We start from the raw sequence: 26,188 nt of genomic DNA on the forward strand, positions 1-26,188 counted from the left end.
AATCCAAAAATAAAAAATAAAAAAATAAAAAGAAAGAAATTGTTGCGAACGAAAAACACTTGAGATTGAGAGAGAAAGATACAAGAATAGGCAAAAGCAAAACGAACGATCGTGATCTGAATCTGTGTGTTAGATGGCCTAAAAATTGGGTACATTTTGGTTGCTTACATTGAAGGAAAGAAAGAAGGAAAAAGCTTCAAATCTGGCAAATCTCGTGGGATTGAGGGCTCGATCTTCGTTGAAGCAACCTTCTCCTGATTTCAACGACGACGACGAGGAGTGTAGGCCTTGGCGTCGCAGATTAACAATGGCTTTCTCCTGGGCCTCTGCCCTCAGGATCACCCTTCTCCTTCTTCTTCTCGCCGCTGTTGTTACCGCTTGTTTCACTCTCCCTGTTGAAAAGGTTCCTCTTTTCTAACACCCTTTTCCTTTTCCATTTCAATTCCCTTCTGGGTCGTTCATCGCCTTTCCATTTCCATTTCATTCTTTGATGTTCTGTTTTTCCTCTGCAGATAATGAAGGACTTCTTACTTTGGGTTGATCGTGATCTTGGGCCGTGGGGTCCTGTTGTTCTGTATGTTTTTTTTAATCCCTCATGTTTTTGTATAGCCACCGTCTTTTTGGATTTTTACAGTTTCAGATTTGTCAGACTTGGTTTAGTTGTGAAAGGGAAATAAATGTCTTGGTCAGGAGTAGCTTATTAGGTTTGTCAAAATGTTGGCTGGCTGGTAGAGCTCTAATACTACTGTGTCATGTGCCATTTGATATGGTTAAGCTAGCTGGGTGAAGTATGACATTATTTATTTTTTTAGGAAAAAAGGGTGTTCTGCTAATGAGTGCACTTAGAACACTTTGATTAAGGGATTGATAAATAAAAATTTTCCGTTTTGATTCCTTAATGATGAATCAATGTCCTTAGGACTTTGGTGAGCTTCTCCTAAAAAGTGTTTTATCTAACTTTTATTGACGAGGTAACAACTTGATCTTCAGTTTATTTTGGAGCTATTCTTTTCTCCCAACCTGAGCCTGCGTCAAAAGCTAAGATGTTTCTTATAAAATAGGCTCTTATGCATCCTTGCATCTTAGCTAGACTTTGTTACCCTTTGGGGTTGGACTACTAGTGAAGAACTGAAACTTTGCTGTGTGCTTGAAATATTGTTATTAGTTATTACCTTATTGGTGTTGCTTGTATGATTGTTAAACACTCCCATGACCATAAGAACCCTGTGTTATGAGTATTGACGTTTTATAATATTATACCAAATTCAGAAAGACATTTATAACTTTTCTTTCTTGATAATAGGATTAGATTGGTCTTAATTATTGTGCTGTGGAAAGCATAATTATTTACATAATTTCTGAATGCATTATTTGTTGGTGATTGTCAGGGCTGTTGCTTACATTCCTTTGACTGTCTTGGCTGTTCCAGCTTCAGTACTTACTGTAAGAACCATTGCTACCCTGGCACTTCTTGCAAAACTTCTTATTTTATTTGTTGTAGAAGATAATTTTCTCAAGTACCTGTATAATACGTCTGCTGGTTGAGCAAATAGTGATCTGTTATGCTGGTTGAGCATCAATGGAAGCATGGCAGCTGGAAGAAGAGAGAAATCTGAAGGGAGAAGGGATTTAGGATTTGAAGAACAGAAGACAAATTTGGGGAGGCTATTAGGGAGAGATCATGTGTTGGTTAGAACTTAGAAGTGTGAATTAGGGTTAGGAATTAGGATATTTTGTAGTTTTTATTTTAAATAATATATTAAGCAATGAGGAAAAGGCTAAAATGAAATGACTCATGCAAATAAATACATAAATATATGAAGGATAATTTTGTAATTTCATAAGGGTGTGAATCTTGTGGGATGAGGAGTGAGGTATCTAGTATTCAGTCGTTTCCACCTGGATCCTGGAATACTGGGAAAAATTGCCATGCCTAATGTTAACTTTAAAAGTTCTAGAAAGGTTATCATTTTCTTTTAACTCTAATGGTGTGAGTATGATATGTCTGTTCTGTTAGAAAGTTTGAATGATAGGTAATTCAGGATAAAGGAAGCATATGCATCAATGATGAGAAAAAAGTAGTACTCAGAGATCACACTGTCAAGGACTTGGATTTGTCATTTCTTATTTAAGGCTTATGTGATTTTATTCATGTTTATAACTTTATGATATGTGATTTGTGTTTTATCCCCTGCATTCTCTTTCATGCTTATAGTTTTATTTTCCACCTACATTACAATACCTGGCAGAGAAGAAGAAAACTTGGAAAAGCAATGTCAAAAGTAAATTTGTTGAGTCACTTTACTTGATATTCCATTTTCAGCTTGGTGGTGGTTATCTTTTTGGGCTTCCAGTGGGCTTTGTTGCTGACTCTATTGGTGCAACTGTTGGTGCTGGAGCAGCATTTCTTCTTGGTAGAACAGTAAGTTTTTTTTTTTCTCCACATTTTACATTTATAGGTGGTTGTCAAAATAATACAAATCTTTGTCCACTGCTTGTCACGGAATAGTTGATTTTAGGTTTTTCTTGAATTGATTAGTCCATGGGGTGCTCTTCATTGGCACTTCAACTGGGCTTCACTTTGATCCATGTGTTTCCATATTATGGTCTAGTTATTTATATCTTATGATTATGAGGTTACTTAATGATATCTTTATCAATTTCTACAGATTGGGAGATCATTTGTTGTTTCTAGGTTGAAGGATTATCCACAATTTAGATCAGTTGCAATTGCAATTCGGAGATCTGGATTTAAGGTCCGTAGACTCTTAATTGTTTAATGCTATTGTGAATTTCTTGAGCCTTTTGCTTTTTACTTTCTAATATTCCTCTTGTTTTTACCTTTTTTCCTGGGATTCTTGTTTTCAAACTCAGAATTCTTGGTGAAGGGAGTGGTTCACATGAAATTGTGTGTACTATTTCTGAAATTTTGGTGTATTAAAGTAGTATTATTTTGATCTACAAATTATGTTAAAAAATTCTAATAATCATGAGTTTTTAAAAAAAATAAATTAGAAGTTGTTTAAGTGCTTCTCTTAGAAGTCAAATAGAGTAGCTTACAAAAAAATCTTTTTAAAGAAAGTTTATCATAGAATCTCTCTCTCTCTCTCTCTCTCTCTTTTTAATCTTAAACAAATGGGTCCTTAATATTACTCAAGTTTTCAATCTTAATTGTTTAGATTATTATTTAGAGGGACCATAAACGTTTCAGTCAAAAGGATTTTTCTGGGGAGTAACTGTAACATGCATTTGAAGCAAGGCGAACCAACCGTTGTCATATACAGTTTACTTAGCTTGGGGATTGGACTGCATGTTATTTAACAAGAGACTATGATCCAATTTTTATAAACTTTTAAAGAAGTCCTTATAAGAGGAAAAAATTAGTATAAAATTATGAATAAAACTTTTTTTATTAGTTAGAAACACCTTATCTTTTTAAATTTTAGAGAAGTTAAATGAAAGAACTTCTCAAAAGAAACATAAGTTGATTTTAATTTATGGAAGAAGTTTGATTCATTTTACTGTTTAATTTTTACTCTTATAACTTGTAAGTATTTATTAAGAAGTTTATCCAAACTGGACCTATGTCTTTCCTTAGTCTTTATAAGTCTATATTCATGTTTGGTTCAACTTATTTCAAAGAAATAATTGTTCATTTTTACCAATTTCTTGAGAGGGCTTTTGAAAAATAAGCTATTATTTTTCTGATTTAAGCACTACCAAACATCACTATCTATAACATCACTCTAGCAATGGCATGTTTATAACATTTTTAAGTTATTGCATGTGACTTGGTATTCCCTTTTGTTATTTTTTTTCAACTGAGTTCTTTTTTCAAAATTTCTTTCTCTGTCCTTACAGATTGTTTTACTGCTTCGGCTCGTTCCACTACTGCCATTTAATATGTTAAATTATCTCTTGTCGGTGACTCCTGTTTCAGTCGGGGAATACATGCTGGCTTCCTGGTTAGGAATGATGGTATGTTCTTTGCCATGATCAGTTATATATTCTGGAGTTAGTCTATTAGTAAATCTTTATTTTGTTGTATGATTCTCAAAATTTAGTTTTAATTAGATTTCTTCCAACAATCACTCTCTTGCTTTCTGTTTATTAAACGCTATCACTTTGGTTTTTAATAAAAAGATGCATAGGCTTAATTAATGGTTACCTTGAAACCTTTAAAGCTATAAGAATTGTTCCTTTTGATCTATACCCCCAACAAAAACAGAGCTTTTCTTTTTTATCGTTTATCGTGCCTCATGAAAAACATTCTTCATGGATGTGCATATCATGGTTGTCAATTCATGAATTGAATCAAGAATTGGAGGGTAATCATATAAGTTCTGAATTGTTAGATCATGACTTGAATGAGTGCATCTTCTATGTAATAATATGTGACCTGTTCAGGAAGAGATGTTTTGATCATTCTGAAAATTATTCATTGTGTAACCCAAAGTTTAAAATCCAAACTCTAAAATGTAAATTAAGGTTTGAGTTATATAGTCTAATAGTGACTTAAATAATGAAAACACAAATCACAACTTTAAAATCTCTAAACAGTCATTCATGATTTGAATTATTGAATTATGCAATTCTGACAACACAGTGGTGTATCAGTAAAATGATTTTTGTAACAAGTATTGAAATGTATAGGATTGTGCTTGTGGTCTATGCCAAAAGGTTGGATCTGTATAACAGTATATGAATTCTGACTATTGTCAACCTGTGATTTGTATGCTTACTGCTTATGTTTTGGGCTGATAGTACATATGATTAGCTCTTAAAAGCAAGTTTATTTGTTTTTGGTATTCTTATATGACTATCTGCATTCTGCATCAGTTTTGACTTTGAAAAGTTTGAGGAAGCATCTATCTTGGTATAATCATGTAGTTTAACTCCTCTTGGTGAGTAGATCTATGAACAACTAGAATTACCACCAGAAGATTCCTATTGCTCATCATGTCATCATTATGGATACAACTTTGTTTCTGCCAGTAAATTTAGTGTAACATCTGTTCCCCTCTTGGATTGATGGTAGAAATTATTGTTCATGCGTTCTTGTAGTTCAGTAGACAGCATTCAAATTATAGCACTATGTTAATACGTGATACTGTTGCTATTGCAGCCAATTACATTGGGACTTGTATATGTTGGAACAACTCTTAAAGATCTTTCTGATGTGACACATGGATGGGGCGAATTTTCAAAGACTCGTTGGGTAAGAGATGCTATGCTGCATTACTTATATTAATGAGCTTTTCAAATACTTGTTTGATGAATTTTATCTTTTTATTTGATGAACACCTTGGACGGTACAATCTTTCTATTTTGTTGAGTGGATTATATATGTGTGCTTTATCTAATATTATCTTCAGTAGTTCTGATATACATTTCTTTCTCTTGTGGATGCAGGCATTTATCATTTTTGGCCTCGTAATATCTGGTAAGTTACATTGTTATTATGGTCTTTCATCAATATAAAATAAAATATTTACTAATTGCATGTGCCATGTTTCAATTGTGTGCTGCATCCTGTCTCAATGTGACTTCCATATTATTCTTGTGATGCATCAGTGCACCTCGATTTGTGTTGCATTTTTCATGTGCAACGTGTAAATGTAAATCAGGACAAGACTTGGAAGACTCCTCCATATTTAGGGCAAATAGAATTATTATACAGCCTTCAAACTTCACTAAAGCAAGATATTTCAAATCTCTCTATGGTCTTTCAGAAGACATTTCCAATAACCTGTTACTTCATATAGTCTCTCTCTCTCACACATGTTTAGCTCATATTTTCTTTGAATGAGTGAACGTACTACACAAGTTAGGATTAGAATTGAATGTATTAGAGAAAAAAAGTTGAGGCAGTACCTATGTTAGAAAGCTTAGATGGTTTGGGCATGTGTGGAGAAGAATGTAGAAACCCAATTAATAGAGTTGATCGGATGGATGGTAGCTCAATAATTAGAAGTAGGAGGAGATCAGGAAATACTGTAGGTGAAACCATTAGGGGTTAATTGTTTGAATATAGACAAGAAAGGATATTATGACAATGTCTGTTCATTTAACTAATCTCACTAAGTGGGAAAAGATTTGGTTGTTGTTGCCTGTTATTTTGTTTTAATCTGTTTAATTTCAGAAGGTATAAATAACAAATGAAGTATTAAATTAGAGGATCTATATGGTTCATTGTAGATAATGATGATTGATAAATTCTTGAGCTTGGAAGAATAGTTGAATTGGTTGGACCATGCTGCAAGATTTGTATTGAATGAGAAACAAAAACATTACAAATATTTATTTGATTAGCCAGGCTAAGATCTGTTATTTTGGACTATGTGCAGTGATTCTGATGATATGTGTTACTAAAGTTGCCAAGTCTGCTTTAGATAAAGCCTTGGCCGAAAATGAAGAGTTTGATGGGATTACATCTCCACCAGAGTTACCAATTGTTGCTGAACCATCAGCAGATCTCAACCAACCTCTCATAATTAAGATAGATTCTGCTGAAGACAATCATGAAAAGTAAAATCCTTTTTGTGTAAATTCTTTCTCTACCCTACCTTCTAAAGGCTATGCTTTTTATTTAAAGTTTAAGCAGTAGCTGCCTGCTTCTATTGATTTGTGATTTGTACAGTTTCAACAATATATATATAGTCTGTGACAGGAGAGTTTAGTCCTACAATCAAGATGACATTATTGACTATGTATCTTTTTGTCAACAGCAGAAGATTTCATTTTATGAACCATTCCTGATTCTCCAATATATTGTACTTTCAGTTTTCACTTACGTTGCATTGGAATCAATGGCAACTAGGATTTTGAATTGTAGTAATTCTAACACTTTACTAAAACTTATTAGCACTGCTATTATTATATCGATTCATAAGTAGGAAAAACTAAACAGAATTGGTGATTTTAACCAAAAAATTGGCATTTATGTAAACTTCTAGACAAACTAGTTAAGAATTGGCCAAACCAGGTCCATGACCGGAGAGCTTATGAACCAAAGTTACACGTAAATACAAGTTATAAGGGTAATTCGAATATGTTAAAAATATATTAGCTTCTTTAGGGATCAAATGAGCTTGACTTTTTCTTCTCTGAGGTACCATAAAGATATTTCTGAAGGAACAGTAGTTTAAAAAATTATCAAAATAAATTTTTTAACATTTTCTTTATATACATGAACATTAATAGAATTCAACCCTTTCTTTTTTATTTTTCAATCTTGGAGTTATTTCTAAATTGGTATAATAGTTTTACTATAATAGTAAAATGTACTATGCGAAAGTGACGTGTCAATGCGTCTTCTACTAAGTGGAATACATATGGTGCTGTTCACTCACATGCTGGTCCTTAATTGCAATGTTGTCACCAAGTACCAACCATGATCTAGTCGCTCCTTAATTTTTATTAAGATTTTATTTTGTGAGTTTTAATCTATTAATAGTTATATTATATATCAAACTCATTAATGATGTACATGTCACTATAGCTTATGTAATTTTTATTAAAATCAAAATTTTAAAAAAGTAATCACAAGCTGAACATATGATTCAACACGGATTTGGATTCTTTACGGTGCTGACAAAAATTACAGCTTAAATTTGTTTAAATAAAAAAAATTTACTTGAATTAATTTGGCAAAAAGTAAATTTTACTTTAACAAAAAAATTAATTTAAGTCAACATCGCAAAAAAAAATTATTTTTTTTAAACTACAAAAAATTTGATAAATCTTTATTAAGATAATGTAATCACACTTTGTAGTCATCTTTATTACTAGTCATGCATATATAAATGAATTCATTTTTAAAGAGTTTTTTAGAAAATAAAAAAAAATAGAAAGTATGTTAATAATTTTTTTTTTCAATATTCTTAACTCAATTCCAAACTATTATACCTCACTAATTTTTTGTACAAATAATACACGTTTAACACAAATAACACACTAGATAATATATTTAAAATATTTAGTAGAATGATATATGCAATAGTCTTTTGTAACTAACCATTAATAAAAAAATATAAGTTTCTCAATTTTCTATAGTTTTAAAAAAAAAGATAAAATTATAAAATAAATTTGCAATTTTAATTTTAAGCAATTTTTTTTCTTTAAGTGAAAAACACTTTTTCTCTAAATTCACTTGAACAAATTTAAACTCCAAGTTACATTTTCCACCAAAACTAGAAAATATCCAAATCCAATTCAACACAATCGATAAATGCAATATATAAGAATCAGATCAACTAAAGGGCGTGAGACAAAAATCTTTGTGGTGTATATAAAATATTCAACAGTTGGACCACTTGGTAATTTCCTAAGAAGGGCAGGAACGGTCACGAGATTATGGGTGTCATATATAAGTAGGATATTTGCAGTTTGATGATAAAAACATAGCATAATTCAGTTTAAATAAAATTTTAATTTAATTTAATAAAAATCGATTTTATTTAAATTGAATGATTCAATTTTTATATTTTTATTTTGATTTAGTTGGAAGATAGTAAATAAGTTATTTTATTATCTCTTCTTCACTATTTTTATTTAATATTTTTTTTTATAAAACATAAAAATTTAAGTTATAAAAAAAAGAGAGAATAATACTTTAATTTTATTAGTATTTAAAACTAATAAATTTAAAATCATATTAAAATAATAAGATCTATCTAAAAAATAATAACACGTGATTTTAAGAGTAAAACCACAAAAATATAATTAAGCATTATAATTTCAGAATATATAATCATGTGTAAAATTTATTTCATGAATAAAATTGTATACATACATATGATGAAATTATTTTTCAAAAATAGATAAACACAATTCAATTCATTCTAATAAACTACTTTTAAATTTATTTATTTTTGAATTTTGGGTTATTTTATTTTTTATTTTTGGCAATTTGAAGAGATTAAATCGAATTTTGAACACTCGACTATAAGATTTGTGCTACCTTGATAGGGAATACTTGTATTACAGATTTTTGTGATGAATTGTACATGTCATGTCAGATTTTTTTGTCAATCGGTACAGGAAACACACGGGTATAAGAATAATATTTTTACACTATTTAATAATTTCATATACACACAATTATAAATGCAAAAATTATATGAAAATTAGCTAAAGAGAGATGGTAACACAATGCTGCAATCTCTGATGTGTAGAAAATATTCTTGCAATAGGACCACTACTTAATTCTAATAAACTATTGTTGTCGTTAGATGGCCATAAGAACTGTCCTATATATATATATATTATATATAAAATATCATGCAGGATGGTTGATTCGTTGTCAACTTGCCATGCATATCAGCATTGAGTACATATTACTTTCTGTACTTTTCTTCTGTTTTATGTCACACACACATATATATAAGCGCGCGTAATTGCTGTTAATAGTGTTGTCTTATTATAAAACCATCTGTTCAGTGTTCAGATTATAACACCATAAAGTATAAGACACGTGCAAGGATCAAATGTGAAGTGTGTGAGTTGTTTTTAATTTGATTCTTTCGTACTAATTCCACAATATTATTAGGCTAAGACTATTTATACGTATAGAGATCAATGATAACTTTTTTTTTGCTATACACACACACCAAATTAAAAATAAAAAGAATGTTATGTATAAAGACCGAATCAAATATAAATTAGTATTTTCATGATTAAATCTTCTTACATAAAAAAGAAAACAAACATGTCTGTGTTATTTAAATGTTCAACCTACCTCTGTTGTTCAAAAATAAAATGCTCCTGCTATTTTTGTTGGTTTATTTTATTTCATGTAACGAAAAGAAGAAAAGAACAATACATTTGTATATATTGCAATTTTAATCACTGTCTATATGTTGTGTGTTCAAAATAACACATCCTTGGCCATTCCCGTGGCAAGTGTCCCACTGAATATGAAGTGTAGTGCAAAAAATTGGAAGGGAAAGTTATTTACTTTGAAACTAGAATTAAATAAAAGGACACCCCTTAAGATAAAGGTGAGGCAACATCATATGCGGCCTCATCATGAATCTGTGAATGCCTTGTATAGGTGCCAATACCCTCTTTTTCCAACCCAAAGCATCAAAGCAAAATCCATTTTCTAGGAATTTTTTAAATTTTTGTCAGTGCTAGAAAACTTTTCCACTGTCTTCTTCTGTTGAATTTGGGGGTTTATGGGACCCTACCATTTCCTTGATGGAGGGGATAAGCAATATTCTACTATAGTGTGAGTTCTGAAGTGCACGTCTCTACATAATCTGTTTTATGATCTTTTATGATCACAGCCGGAAAACCATTACCAACTGCTCTCTCATGTGAAGGATATGATCATGATCCAGAGACAAAAACACAACAGAAGGGAAAAAAAAAATAATCCTTGTGTAGTAATGCATATTTCTCTCAGTATAATATTGATACCTGACTTTGTATGATTATTTTTCTCGATTTAATTTTTCAAATAAAAATTAACAAAAAATAATCAAATTTAAAATGTTAGTATCTATGATAATATCATGTATGGTAACACTAGTTAGAGAATAAAAAACAGAAATATTTTGTGGAAAAACGTAAAAATACACTTATTCCCATTTTTTAAAGTTAAACACCCCTCCCCCTTTTTTTTTCCTGTGTTTTTCTCTCTCCAACAAGTTGCAAAAGAGCACAACTTTATTACAAGGGTATGCTATGGTGCGAGCTATACACTTATAAATGAAGCTTCTATAGCACAAAAACATGTGTTGGTTGGAAACTTAAGATGACTAAGAAGCAGTTTGAGTCTCTCATGGGGAAAGTGCGAGGTTTAGGCCTTCTATCTCTTGGTGGTTGCTTTGATAGCTGCCGTGACCACACTCAAGCCTATGGACTAGGGACAAGGATCTGGAACCTCAGTGATCGACCAGTGGAGCTGCAGATAAGGGTGGGATCAATATGGAAGAAGGTCCACACTTTGAAGCCAGGGACTTCTAAGAGACTGAAAAGTAAACGCATATATAAGGCATATATGCCTGGCAAGAGTGGCAGTGATAGTGGGGCATTGAAGAGCCTGTTGTATTACTATGATGAAACTTGCCACCCTTATATTTGGATTCATGACAAAGGAAGTGATTCCTTGAGGATGGTTAAACAGCAGTATATTAGCCTTGAGGATTTGAGGGATGCTTCTGAGATCAAGATATTAAGGGATCAGCAAAGAGGGTGCATTTCAGTTCTTAAGAGAACTAGGCCAGATTTCTGCTGAATTTGAATGTAATTCTTGCGTATTTCAGTAGTTAAGTGTGTTATGGATATGAAATACCATTTTTACTTCTTGCTTTCCTTTGTTGGGTGTCATTAATTGCAGAAGGCAATGGTCTATGATCATGTTTTATTAGTGTACTGTTTACGTGATTTCTTGTATCCACTTCTTTAGAGATATATGTTAAAAGCCAATCACGATCCTTTAGTAGATTAAGATTTTGAAAGTGTTTTTCTGAACAAACTTAATGTTGTTTTTGTTATACAAGTGGTCAATTGGTAGTCAATATTCTTATTGACAAACGATAGACCTATGAATCATACTTCAAATATAACGAATTTAATATATTTACAATGTCTTTGCGTGGTACCAAGAAATATTTCTCCTCAGATTTTCTGAAATTATAACAATATTCTATTTATGTTCTTAATCTTTGGAGAAGCTATGCAGAGAAGGTACATATGTCTTTACGCAAAATGTTTTATAGTAGAGCTCGACGGACATGCAAGACTCAAATAACAGATTTAATTTTTTTTAAGGTTTAGTGCAGGGTCCTAAAATATGCCAAATTTGAGACATGAATTAACTTTCGACATTGATTGCTTTTTCCCGAGGTCTAAAACCCGGATAGAGAAAATAAGGAAACTGAAGAGTTATCAGCTCATGGATGAGCCAACAAAATGTAGGCCTCTCTCTCTCTCTCTCTCTCTAAAGCCCTCCAGCTACCAGCTACCAGCTACATGGATTGACCCAAATGGGTCAAGAGTCTCGCTAGACTATCAAAGGCACTGAGTTCTGCAGTGTTTAGAGTCTTCAAGAATGATGATATTCAATTGCTAAAATTGCTAAAATCAGGGGGCAAAAAAACTGAAGGCAATAGTAGACAGTCATGATTTCTCTTGAACAAGCCTATGTTTGTCAACCTAAGGCCCATCCTTCAAGGAACAAATTCATTGATTTATCCCAAATCAAGGTAAAACTCATCTTGGAGCTTATTGGCAGCAGAAAATGACCTCTCTGAAAGTTCAAGATTCAACTTAGTCCAATAAATGTCCATACTGACTCGGAACGTATAATCGGGACTGGGTTCAAAATTGTTGAATTAAATGAATATTTTGTTTAAAAATAATTTCTTGCCCAAAATTGTTGAATTAAATGAATATTTTGTTTAAAAATAATTTCTTGCCCAAAATTGTTGAATTAAATGAATATTTTGTCCAATAAATATATATTGTCAAATACTCACCAGATTGTAATTTCTTGTTCCTAAAATTTTAACCTGGTGTGATATAATCTCCAAATTTAGATACTTTATTCAAATATCAAGTTGGAGGTCAAAACTTATTTAATGGTCGATATACGATCTTAGCCTAATCTAAATTTCAAAATTAGCCTTGATCAAAATCAGAACTATGAAAAGCGAAGAAATTAGTTATAACCAACCCAAAACGAAAGCTTAAATAAGCTTCATCTGACGCGGTTCACATGGAAATCAAGCGCAAGTGGATCCACCACAATTACACTTCTCCCAAGTGTCCCCTGCATATTTTACCAGATATCTTCGGAATACCACGCCACTACCAGGATCTATATGGCAAGGCAGTGTTATATAATGCTACAGATAGGAAAGCAAATTAAATTCATTCAAATGAACCATACAAATTACAATATAGAATTGGCAAAAGTATGCACGGAGGCAGAAGTAGAAGACCCTCCCAGCATTTGACAGATTGCTTATAAGGCATGTTAGAAGAAAACTTGCTCTAAGAGATACTGGAGACTGAACCTCTCTCGTAAAACTGTTGTATTACAAATTAAACCATGGCTTAAAATTTCAAGGCTCAGTTAAATGTAGCACCAAGTTATTCTTTATACCTTTTCTTCTCAACGACTGCTTATCACGTATAATCCAATTTGGATTTACAAAGCTATAAAGGAATGGAGAAATCACTTCGGTATATTGCAAGAGCCTTCTATGGACCTGGACCCATTGCACCAGCCCTCACTCTTAACATTTCAGTCCTCTTGCTTCTCTCCATCACCTCCACCAACCATTCTGCACTTTCCCTAATCCCAATCCTGCAACATTTCGAAAGAAAGTCACCTTAGTTAATTGCTTCAATATCTAACAGTTTTTTTTACTTTGAAGATAATGCATATGACCATATACTTTAGAGGTCTCCATCTTTATCAAAATATGATATTATCATTTTAGATTAAGCTTTGGAAAGTTGATACTGCTACTTACCCATCATATGCTGACACAGCTTCAAACATGTAAACTCTTTCATCCAGCTTCTTTAAATCTAGATACCGAGCAAGTTCTTCAGCTGATACTGCTTCAGGAAGATCCTGCAATCATAAAAATGTCAGGCAAGTGACCATCAATAGGTCAATACACACCTGAGAGGACCAGGAGGAGGATGACAACAAATGAGGAAACCAAAAATTCATAATCACTGTGCTATATTACTCATGAACTTCCACTAAAATGCTAAGAGGGTAAGTTGACTTATTGGTCAAGGAAAAAAGAGGAAAATTAACACATAGCTTATAATGCATGAAATGCAATATAAATCAATTGGTAATAAGCATTTGCCTATCTTTTCTTTTTCTAAAACCAAAAGGAAACATATTTTGTATCCTTACAGTTGCCTAGTGCTCAGATAAGTAGAACTGGTACCTCAAAGCATGTGGATATTAAAGAAGACTTTGAACATGTAGAGCAAGAATAAACACTAGATTATATTAGAATTATTTGACACATTTATAAGATAACAGGGCATGCTACAAGGTTATATGGGACAGAGAGAATAGTTATACTCACCTGCTTGTTCGCTAATATCAAAAGAGGTGCTCCTTGTAGATCCTCATGCCGAAGCACCTTTTCTGGAAAACAATCAATTATTAAATCACCACTGTGATGTTTATTTCTAACATATCTGGTATTATTGCAACTGCACCTTAAACAGGTATTTTTCTATTTATGTACAAATACTAAAATCAAATCTCACTAACCAAGTGCAGACTTCACATCTTCAAAGCGTGAGGGACAAGAAGCATCTACCACAAATATTACAGCATGTGCCTCTTCATAATATTTCTCCCAGATTGACCGAAGACCAGGCTGGAAAGAGGGGAACTTACGTTAAAATCTTATTACAAAGAATGATAAAAGATGGAACAGAATAGTAGAAAAACAGTACAAAGAGCAAGTATGTGTTTGCATGAAATGATACATTCTGTTCCTCCTAACAAACAGACTTACAATTAAAAATGAAGTACCGAATTAACTGTGCAAGCACATAGGTCCATAGGACCAAAATGTCAATTGCAAATCTCCTTTAGCATTGCCAAGTTTAACAAATAAACTCAAGCTTTAGATAGGGCAAGGATAAAATTAATGGTCCAAAATGCATAGTTCAAGTAAGAGTTCTAATATATGTAGTGGTTTTATGTGAAAATAGCAAAACATAAAATTTAGACAAACATTAAACCAGCTAGAACAGTAGAGATAGCTTTCCCAAAGAAATTTTTGAGAAGCAAAATAGTTTCCCATTCTTTCATTAATCACATTTAAATAATATAAAGAACCATAACAAATTACATCTCAGGAACTATGCAGATGGTTGTTGGGTTATTGTTTTAGAAATCAAATTTCCAGAATGATATATATTTAAACAAGCAGCTCATGAAGCTAGGACCGATGAACAAAATTGCTTTGCCAAACTAAACTAACAATTAGTCCCAATAACATAATTATAGAACTTACATTGATAGATATTGCCTATTTATTGCACATACCTGACCTCCTAGGTCCCAGAACACAAGTTTTCTACTCGCCACTTCAATGCGACCAATATTCAATCCCACAGTTGGAACAATTCGATCGGGAGAAAGGCCTTCTAAGTTTGAGTACACTGACTTCATCTTCTCCAGCAAAGTCTAAAAAAATTATATGGAAATTCAGAGCAACACAACAAAATTCAAAACATGGCATTTGAAAAATGTATTACCGTTTTGCCAGCCTTATCAATGCCCAAAATGAGTACATGAAGCTCCATCTTGCTGAAGAGGTACTTCCATAGTCCATAAAACAAAGAAAACATCCTTGTATTGTTTAAGGCTTTAAGCTAGCTTAACCTTCAAGGATAGAACAATATAAAGTTCATGCCATGTTACTGGGTAGCTCGTGCGCTCATCATCAATTCACAATTTCATTAACATGCAGAATTCCTGTGCAAGCAAAGGTTGTAAGATGCCTTGAACAAGCAAGACTCTAATCAGAAAAGCCCCATTTCTAATTTAAGAAGTTATATGAGAAAATTCCAATATTTAATTTGGCAATGCACAATCCCGATTGAACAACATAACATAACTGCAAACAAGTTTTTTTTTTTTTTCTTAATTTTCAATCAAATAATTCCTCGATTGCCTGACACATTGCTGTATCTAATTTGACACGTATCAATGACGCTCCACTAGATCTCAGCGTCACTTCGTTCATATCCCTAACTACACCTACATGCATGATTAAGATACTGATATATGAGACTCGAATTCCGATAAACACGAGAGGGATGTATACTGAAATTTGAGTAAGAAAGGGGGAACATCGCAACCTATCGGAACCACTGCACGGTGGTAATTCGAGAGAATCAATTCAGTTATAACAGATCCGGAAACTGAGAAATGAAGAAGAAACAGAAGAAGAGAAGAGGGTGGTTGAATACTTTACCGGCGCCGACGACTGCCACGAATGGCGACAGACTTTGGTTGAAGAAAGATCCGATTATGGTGGAATCGGATCGAGTGGGCGATTCTGTTTCTCGAAGCTGTGTTTCTCGCAGGACAACTAAAGAAATAAGGATAAAAGAATGTTAGACTAATTGGTTCAGTTGATTTCTCCGAAATAATAACTCATTTCTTTCGTCTCCCATGATAGTTAAATAGTTGATATTGATTTAACAGGCTTTTGTTTTATTTAAATATTACATTTTTTAAAACAAATTATTAATTTTTCTTTTTAAATTAATTCCTTGTCTAAAGTTAACGTGGCTACATGACAAATATTTTGCCAATAATACTAGTGAAATTAATTATTTTTATTATTTTAAAATAAATTTTGTCACTAAAAATATGAAAAAGTAAAAATCGTGCCGTATGTAAAGGAGATAAACGTTTCGCTACAAGATCGTGCCATTGCAAGTTGCTGAAATTTCACCGCATAAAGTGTAAAAGTCACATATTAACAAAAATTAAAATTTCAAAATGAAATGCTAAGGGTATGTTTGATATTTGATTTCTGTTTTTAAAATAGTATTTTTTTTTTAAAAATAATTCTAATATAAATTTATATAAAAATAATTTTTAAAAATAGAAAACTATTTTAAAAACAAAAATCAAATATGTATTATTTTGTAACTTTCATGGCAAAAACACCTTTGATCACTGATGTGGCAAAATTTTATTGTTTGACGACATATATTAGAAGAAACAGTATGTTTTTGTACTTTTTTCTCTCTTCCTTCTTCTTTATTTAGTAATAAAATTTCATTGTTTGACGACATATATTAAAAGAAACAGTATCTTCTTATATATTTTTTTTTAATTCTACCTCCTTTTTCTTCTCTCGACATGGAAACTCCCTTCTTTATTTTTTTTTTAAATTTTGTGAAGTATGCAAAGCTAATTTAGGATTATTTTTATCAATTTTGTAGTTTTTAATTGAAATATTAATCATTTTATATTTATTCTTAGATATTATTTTGTTATTTGTTTATTTTTTTTATTTTTTTTAAATAATAAAAATGTAATTTTGTAATTTTTTTTTACTAATAAAAAATTATGTAACTTTTTTGGTGACTAATAAGTGGTAGGACGTGTCCTACAACAAAGGTCAATAACACAAATTTATTTTTAAATTTTTTGATATTTTAATTTAGATTGTGTTTGAATTTATAAAATTATTAATTTTTTAAATATAAATTATATTATAATATAGTTTACAAAGATGTAATTGTGTGTGATGCAATAAAAGTTGTTACACAAATTAGAGATAAATAAAAAAATTTAATTATTTTTTTATGATGTGCTTATTATGACAATGAATATTAGATAATTTATTTTTTTAAAATTAAAGAATAGTAAAATTATAGTTGGCTACCAAAATTGTATAAAATAATAATGAATTATATTTATTTTAATTGTATTAATTTCTATTTACAAAAAAAAAATACTATTTACTATGTACCATATGTAAATTTTATATTTTGTAAATATTTAATTGTATGTACTCTAACTAGTGTGGCAATATAGCGTATGATTTGTCACAATTACTAAACACACTTACAATAACTTTTTGTTTCGTCTTCCAAGCTTTTTTATAAAAAAATTTATATTTAAACTGAGCACTTATCCTCTTGTATATTAATGTGTACTGAGGGTTTCTTAATTCACTATGTGTTTATATAAAATTTCAATTATTAGATCAAAACAAAATTAATTGTGTACGTAATATATCATAAATATTTAAAATATATTAAAGATTTCTCTTACAAAAAATGTATATACAAATTAAATTTTAATCTAACTTTTGATAATTTTGAAAAATTCTAAAATTCACACATGTATGCAAACCACCTCACCATGTAATTTTTTCCTTATTTGAATTGTTCAACAATGAAGCTTTCACTCTTTATATATAACCAAAGCTATAGTTTAAGCACTTCACATACAAACTTATTATTTTAAATTATACTCAACTACAAAATAACTTTGATAAATCTTTATCGTGTAATATTTTAATGCATTATTGACATTTTTTAACGTTAAATAACAAGTCAACAAATAAATTATCTTCTTCAACCTATGAATTAACTTCTTTAAAGTCTTCTTCAGCTATCTCTTGGTCAAGATTTTCCTAATTTATATACTAATAGTGTAGGATTACATTCTAAAGGTAATTTTCACTTTTCCATGCATTACAATAAAATTGTTGGGCTCATTACTATTACCATTATTTAATTTGAAAAAAAGTAATATTTAGCATTCATTCATAATACCTCATGATTCTTGTTATATATTTAACACTACTACAAAACCTGTAAATATAGACATATTTACAGATGATTTTTTTAATTATTACAAATGGATTTTAAAATTACAAACGGATTTACAAATGGTTCCAGTCAGTTTGTAATATTTAGGGATCGTTTATAATATTCGCATCGATAAAGAATTATAGACAAATTTTTGAATCTGTCTATAATTTAAAGATGGAAAAATCTGTCTGTAACTTACGGACGACAAAATCCGTTTGTGATATTTCAATTTTTTTTTCACTTTTTGTTTACAAACACAATTATTCCTTGTTGTTCCTAATTATCACAATTTATAAATATAATGAAAACTACAAAATTATATAGTTAAAATAAGAAATTATTTATAAAATATAAAATTAAAATGTTATTATAAATGAAGAAGTAAATATCTAAATGAATAATGTCAAATTAAAATAGCTGTGTCTATAAAAAACAATGCATGGCCATCAGTAGAGGAGGAGTTGGAGGAGGAATGATGCATAGAGTTGAAGACTGATGATGCTAAAGTTGGTAAAGGAGGAAGAATAGGATGATAATGGGTAGGGTGTTATAGTACTCACTCCCATACCCATGTTTTAAAAAAATACTTATACCCAGCCTTATACCTGCGTGCATAGTAATTTTAATGCTCATACCTTTTATTTTGCATAGAAAAAATTTTGAAAATAGAGAATTATAAATTGAAAGACAATATTACTCAAAAATTCAAAATAAAAAATTTGTCTATTCAAAAAAATAAAATAACTATGCCTATAAAAGAACTCTGAACTGATTAAAAAATATAGGACATAAAATTACGTAAAATAAATAGTAAAATCTTTATTTTGACTAAAATTTTACAAAAGCATCCACCAAAACTTTTTAAAAACTAAAAGGGTTAGAGTCTTGTTTTCTTAAATTCTTAGTTGCTCCATTGTAAGTAAAAAAATTATTCAAATAAAATTATATGAAATTAGAACAAAGATAATTGAAAATACCAATAATAATTATAATAGAGTTTTAGACTTATTTGTTGAAGACTTACCTTTGTATGAAAGTTGTCGTATTTGGTATCTAAATTCTATAAAAAAAAATGACAAGTTAGATATTTCTCTGTAAGTCACATTCATAAGACATAACTCTTGATAGAGTAAGTTTTAGAGCAACTTATATGATTACATAATTGTTAATGACCATAGAGAGAACCTAGCCAAATATATAAAGTATTAATTATTAACCATAATTCCCTCTCATCATGGACTTTTGGGTTAAGGCCTCTCTCTCTCTCTCTCTCACACACACACACACACACACATATATATATATATATATGTGTGCGAGTATGGAGCGAGGTGGGTACTTAGGTACCAATACCCGCATCTATCCCCATTAAAATTTGCAAGTTTTTACCCATATTTATACCTGTACACGTTTAGTAGGTCAATACTCTACCAGTTGAGGGTAAATTTTGTGAGTACCCATCAAATACTTTATCCATTATCATATTTAAGGAGGAAAAGGTGTGGAGTTGCTTACTCTCATGAGATCAAAGTAAGCATGCATCTACATATGTTGCTACTACACTTCTCTTTGCATCCTCGATGTCGTCTTCTTCTCCATTTTCTTCACCCACTTTTTCTTCCATGCACTTTTCTTAGTCTTCCACATATCCTCATTCTACTTCTACAGTTCTTCATTGAGGGTATAGACCTAAGTGCGAACCATGTCCTCCATTTCTCAGGGGCAAGTGAAAGGACATTTTCAATGATAGATGTACGGGATATAGAGTCTGCAAAGCAACCTCCATGCCATAAATGCAACATTTATAAAGGCCACTCACCGTCTCTAGCCACATAGTATCCCCATCAATTGACTCTGAATCTTGAGAAGATGCCTCCTCAAGCCTTTGAACATAGTCATCCTACAGTTCAGTGCAGATAATTATATATTAGTCTCGATAACTATTTAATAAATCATTAATAATAACATATAGTGTCAATAAAGATGATGTACATATGTGGCCTGAGATCGTATATCGACCCACAAAGTTTTGTCTTCCTTGCAAGTATGTGTCTCCTTGGACATCTCTCCATGCATAGGTGGTCTCTTCAACGAGTTCTCTTACAAATTTCCATACTTGCACTTAAAACATAGACACCTAACTTTCTAGTCAATGATGAATTACTGTGAATTACAACAAACACGTATGAATTTCTCAACACCTTCAAAGAATTCAGGTTTTATACCTTCTAGCCTGGGTGCAACCTATCATACATCTACTAACGATCTACTACTTATTACATATATCATTATCATTATCAAGAATTGAGAGATCTATTTCTCATTACATATATCAAGTGACGTCGCAATATGAAAACTTGATTTTTTGTGCACCTGATAGACAATAATTTAAGAAAATACATGTCATGCTCTTATTACTAACAATTGCTCACGAGATCCTATTTCAATTGCATATTCAAAAATCATAGTATAGGAAAATATCACTTGAATAATATGGTTATACTCAATATTGATATAACCATATAAATGGACTTATATCTCTTCACTTACTCATGAATCAATTACTAATAATATAAGATATAATAAGTAATATATCATGGCAATTTAATTTTCTCATAGATAAGACACACTTAGTGTGTAACCACCAACCCAATGAGTTCATACCCATTATTTGCATGCACTAAAAGAACCAAATTTCCTGCCTATACAATTCCATCCATAATAAAATTCAAAAGGATAAATGATAACATAAACCTAGTCCTAATATATAAATCCTACAATTGTCAAGAGTAAATGAAAATTATCTAGAAGGCATAAAAACACAATATGCAACTATCAAAGTTACAAAAAGAAATACATTACACCTATTTACTAAAACAATATATAAATTATTCAATCCTCCACCACACTGCTTGTGGAATCTACAAGTAGCTAAGCAACAACAAAAAAGAAAAAAGCATTTGATCAGCAAGTCTGGATTCCTCTAAAGGGTCCTTTTCCCTCTCCTTGGTGTTTGAAGGGTCCTCAATTTGAACTTTTGAATTTGAAGGTCCAACTAATTTTTGGCTATTTTATAACATTAAGGGATGGGTACAAACTTCCTAGTAGTAGTCCTAAAACAGGATCTAAGAGATCATCGGGTAATTGAATCTTTGGATGAGGAATCTCTAGGTATGGGGACGTATAAAGGTACTTCATTAGAAGAGTCAAGGTTAATAGTGATAGTCTCTTATTATAGATGGTTTAAGTACAGGAACAGTAATAACCAAAGGAATGTAGAAAATAAAAGTGTTTGGGTTAAAGACTAAGGTGTTCTACAAAAACTCTGGAGAAGGATTTCATGCGAGGTGGGTGTCTAATCCATTTACCATGGTTCTTGTTGAATTTTTAGCTCAACTCAAAGGAAAGGAAGGAAAAAGACCATTCTTAAAATATGTAACAACTAAAAGAAAGATCCAACACCATAGCACATTTTAACAAAGAAAAGAAAGAATGAGATATGTTTTCAAGTAAATAATATTTAGAAAAAGAAATAAAATAAAGTAAATACAAGAATATGCCACATTAGAACAGTTATAACTTTCACAATTTAATAAAATATAATTTTAACTACATGATGCATAATCAATGCAAATGATAATTCTTGATTTGCCAAAAATCTCATTTTTATACTTATACAACTTTAGATCCATAACAATCTTATTGCTCATAAATTGTTGAAAGTTTCACTAATCAATCTACATTTTGCATGTATGGTGGAAACTTGAACCTCCACTAATTGATCTAGCTCAATTAACATGATAAGTCTCATAACAAAATTAGGATAAAAAAAGCATCACACAAAGACTCTCAGCTAGAGGTTTAGGCCTAAGATTACTCATTAGGCTATTGGTAAGTCACCTAACTCCATTAAATTTCTTAGACGTTAAGATCCTCCTTATCCTTCACCAACAATAGTTATAAAATAATCTCGTGACTTACTTCACAGAGGAGTGAAATTCATACACATTTACCTTCTAAATAGTTGTATATATCATTGAGTTTTACTCCTTTAATCACATACATGGGTGATAACCAACTTTAGATCTCATATCCCTTTCACCAACTATTCTAAACCACATTAAAGAATTGACAAGTACCTATACACATGCTCTTATGCAGTTTCTCTAAGAGTTCCAAGCTTACTAACTTCATCTTTTTTCTTAAGTTTCAACCATTACCCATCTAGAGTTACACTACTCATTTATTTTCCAAAAGAAAGAAAAACAAGTATTCACAAAAGTTTACTTTTAACCATTAGGTTCAATTATGAATTCAAGGTCTAAGTTAAAATCAAGGGCAAATTTCTTAAAGTGCATATACTTACATATGGATTTTCTTTTAGCATTTTATTACGCATTTCTCACCCTTAAAAGGGCTTAATTTCACAAATTGTCTCTACTCAGATTGCAAATGCTTATATGCACATCCTTAGTGTTTTACTGATGAATCTATATTTTTACTGATATTTTAGCATAATTCTAACTCATTTGATAAGGAAAATATATAAAGAAAGCAGAAAAACTCAGAAAAAGAAAATGATTTGAAGTTTTCTTTCAATTTATAGTTATTTTAGAAACTGTGAAATTTTAGCTTAGAAATTAAGTTTTTGATCTTGTTTTTGAAGGAATAATTTGAGCAAGGTTCATGAAAATGGAGGCTTGATGAAAAGGAAGAGGAAAGTAGCAAGTTTGGACTCCAAAACACAAGAACAAAGCAATGCAAGCTGGGCGCGATCACTATTGTCAGTGAAAGTGATCACTCCAAAACTCAAAGAAGAAATGAAGCATGGGCGTTACCACTTTTATCATTAAAAGTGAGCGTTCCAGAGAGGCAAAATATCAGGAAAGCTCTGCGTAACCACTATTATCATCGAAAGTAAATATTCCAGAGAGCCTTCAACTTGGCGAGTTGCGCGTAATCACTTTTATTCATAAGAGTGATCACGCGCAACCACTTGAGCTCTGCGTTGTTACTTTTATCAGCAAGAGTAATAGTTCCAGAAGAGCTCTCAATATCAGAAAAGTTGCGCGTAGTCACTTTTTCTCATAGAAGTGTTAACGCGCAACCATAAACCTTCTGCGTAGCTACTATTTTTCATAAAAGTGATAACGTACAAATCTGGGAATTTCTATAAATACCAGATGCGCCCAGATTTTTAGAGTTCAGTTTTATTTTTCGTTTTTCTGTTAAATTGTCATTAAGAGAGATTGATAGAGAAGATTTGGGTCAAGTCTTGAAGCTTCCAAAAGGAGGAATCGGATTGGAGCTTTTGGCTATGGCTTCTTGGAGTTCTTCTTCTTCTTCTTCTTCTTTCTCTTTCTCTTCTCCCATGGCTGAGTAGTTTTCTTGTAGTTAAGAGTTTATGGAACTTGAATTGATGTATTGATTTGACTCTTGTTTTTGAATTTTGAGTTCTTGGATTAATTGAATTGTGAATTCTGCTTTTCTTGCAATCTATGAATGGAAATTCGTATGGTTCATCAAAGGGGAACATTTACCAATAGAAGTTGGATTTGATTCTCTGATCTGAGTTTGCAAACAAAATTTAGGGATTTCTTAGGGATAAAGAGACCTAATTCTGCAATCTTAAGGTTCTAAGTCTTAATGCAACTTGAAATTGAACTTCACCTAAGGGATTAGGGTGGTTTAGTTGCTTATTAGGGTCAATGAGTTAAGGGATTAACCTTTGGCTATTGATATGCGAAACTGGTTGTCAATTAATTAAGTTCTTGAATTTTCAGAAGCATAATTGAATTAATATTGACATTCTTGTGAAGTAAATTCCTAACTACCTTTCAATCCATTTCTAATCTCACATTGCATTCATTGATCTGTTTTCTGCACGTTTTTCTTTACTCTTAATTGTTTTAGTTTATTGCTTTTGTATGTTACAACTCTCCTCCAAAATTCGTATGGCTCAAATGGTTATAATTCTGTAAAGTGGTACTTGAAACCTAAATTTCCTGTGGAGACAATATTTGGATCTTAAATTTACTCATTACTTGCTGCAATACTAGTGCACTTGCTAGTGTTTAGATTGCAAACAACATTTACATACATAGTCAAACACATCCACCAAACCGTACCTTTCAAAAGAATACAACAATCGATGTAACTTTGTTCAAATAGATTAAACATGAGTACTCATCCATATCAAGCATTTCAATTAGGTTCTCCATCAAAATAACTTTCTGGATCAATAACTAAACTTGAAAATTACAAGTTTCATAAGACAATCTCCATTCAAAAATTAAATATAAAGTAATGATGTCCTCACAACTAAAATACACTCACAAATACATTTCAAAACATAGATAGAAATTTTTATGTAGAGACTCAAAAATATTACAATAAAAACAAATATCACAAGTTCTTACTTTTTATTTGAAATACTTCTTTTCCCTTAACTTATGGGTAAGGTAGGTTTGCAAACTCTTTTTCTTAGGTCTCTTTTTTTCAAAATTTGAGATTTCTTGATTTCTTGGGTTCTAATTCATATAGGAGTCCATCGTAATCTTATGAACTAATTTCACCAAAAACTACTATATTTTAAAAAAATTTAAAAACAACGATACGATCATGCAAAAAATTAAAAATTTTCATATTTACACGATATTTGTAAAATTAAGCTAATATATTGAAATGATATTCGAATCACGATCTTCAAATTTTGTTAAAAAGCTAAGATCTTAAGGATAAAGATTAACTTTTAAAATTCTTTTTTGATGCATAAATAAGTGCATAAAAACCAAACTTCTCTGTTGTTCATGTAGATTTTACATCTTTGCACCACTTATGTATTTTCATGTCATAAGTTACCTAAATGAGGTTCAAATTAAAATAAAAAATATGTGTTGGAAAACCATTTTCATGTAGTTTATGAAAATAAAATCTTCAAATTAAAATGGCTTAGTACATTGGATGGTAGAGAGGGTGAACATTGTTGGAGTATAACTTAGGATACACTGTTAGAAAGGTATTTCTACAAGAAATACAGAGAAGTAATTGCATGTTAAGTTTGGAGATTAGAAAGAAAAAACAAACTCTTTTGCTGTTGGAATGCAAAATACCCAGATTAAAGGAAAGTCTCACTGTTTTGCTTATAACTTGAGAATTTGGTGTTTATTTTGAGTGAAACAAAGTGCGTTTGGAAGATTTTTCTTTGCACAAATCAAATATGTAATTATTAGATGAAAAGGTCCATGTCTAGAGGGCCAAAAATGCCTCACATAGCGGCCGTATACACAAAGTCACAACCTTTCTCATGGAGGAATGGTAGAAACATTGTCTCCTTGCCTTTGATATGTGAAAAATGGAGAAAGATATATGCGAAAGGGTTTGTACCTTGTTTTAGTATCCAGAAGAACAATTAAGGTTCCTCTTCACCATGCAAAAACAAATGCATGGATAGGGAAAGACTCAAGCTTTTTGGCCGTGAAGAGCGGCAGTTTTCACCCTATTGGATTTGATTTTCCACCACTACACCACCCCCCATTCATATGTGCTAGATTTACAAATCAAATCCACTTAAAGAGTCTTCTCAAGGTAATACTCAAGAGTCAAAACTTTTGAGATAACTTACTAAATAATTTTTAAATACTTTAAGGGTATATTTAGGAGGAGGTTTTTGGAAGGAAAGACATATTTTTTAATTTAAATTTTAAAAAAATTATATATTATTTATGATGACAAATACATTAAGTTTTTGTTAATATATTAATTTATATATTTTATTTTTAAACAATATTAATTTTACATATATTTATTTAAATATATAAATTTTACCCTCCCCTTCAAAACCTCC

At 31.1% G+C, this 26,188-nt stretch overlaps 3 protein-coding genes across 6 annotated transcripts; 2 read left to right on the plus strand and 1 right to left on the minus strand.

Annotated features, from left to right (window-relative positions):
• On the plus strand, positions 1–6,752 carry LOC113847972 (TVP38/TMEM64 family membrane protein slr0305-like). The gene is made up of 9 exons (XM_027477317.1): positions 1–403; positions 513–574; positions 1,389–1,443; positions 2,324–2,422; positions 2,670–2,756; positions 3,862–3,978; positions 5,126–5,218; positions 5,413–5,443; positions 6,348–6,752. Exons 1-9 carry the CDS (start codon positions 308–310, stop codon positions 6,530–6,532), a joined length of 825 nt encoding a protein of 274 aa, XP_027333118.1. The 5' UTR covers positions 1–307; the 3' UTR covers positions 6,533–6,752.
• Positions 6,753–10,757: 4,005 nt separating this feature from the next.
• LOC113849090 lies at positions 10,758–11,242 on the plus strand. The gene has a single exon (XM_027478703.1). The coding sequence runs from the start codon at positions 10,760–10,762 to the stop codon at positions 11,240–11,242; it is 483 nt and encodes a 160-aa protein (XP_027334504.1). The 5' UTR covers positions 10,758–10,759.
• A 1,555-nt stretch (positions 11,243–12,797) lies between these two features.
• Positions 12,798–16,177, minus strand: LOC113865068 (ADP-ribosylation factor-related protein 1). Of its 4 annotated transcripts, none has more exons than XM_027499450.1 (7): positions 15,978–16,177; positions 15,256–15,475; positions 15,044–15,184; positions 14,258–14,366; positions 14,067–14,128; positions 13,488–13,591; positions 12,798–13,318 (listed from the first exon to the last, which is right to left on the minus strand). In XM_027499450.1, the coding sequence occupies exons 2-7, from the start codon at positions 15,346–15,348 to the stop codon at positions 13,213–13,215; spliced, it is 615 nt and encodes a 204-aa protein (XP_027355251.1). In that variant the 5' UTR covers positions 15,349–15,475; positions 15,978–16,177; the 3' UTR covers positions 12,798–13,212. The 4 variants fall into 4 exon arrangements, with proteins under 4 accessions (XP_027355251.1, XP_027355244.1, XP_027355236.1 ...); XM_027499443.1 differs by having other exon boundaries at positions 12,805–13,318; positions 15,256–15,382; positions 15,973–16,153; XM_027499435.1 differs by having other exon boundaries at positions 12,805–13,318; positions 15,973–16,153.
• Positions 16,178–26,188: the final 10,011 nt, after the last annotated feature.

The sequence above is a fragment of the Abrus precatorius genome, unplaced genomic scaffold (assembly GCF_003935025.1).
Source record: "Abrus precatorius isolate BTA unplaced genomic scaffold, Abrus_2018 Scaffold10, whole genome shotgun sequence".
Classification (NCBI taxonomy): Eukaryota; Viridiplantae; Streptophyta; class Magnoliopsida; order Fabales; family Fabaceae; genus Abrus; species Abrus precatorius.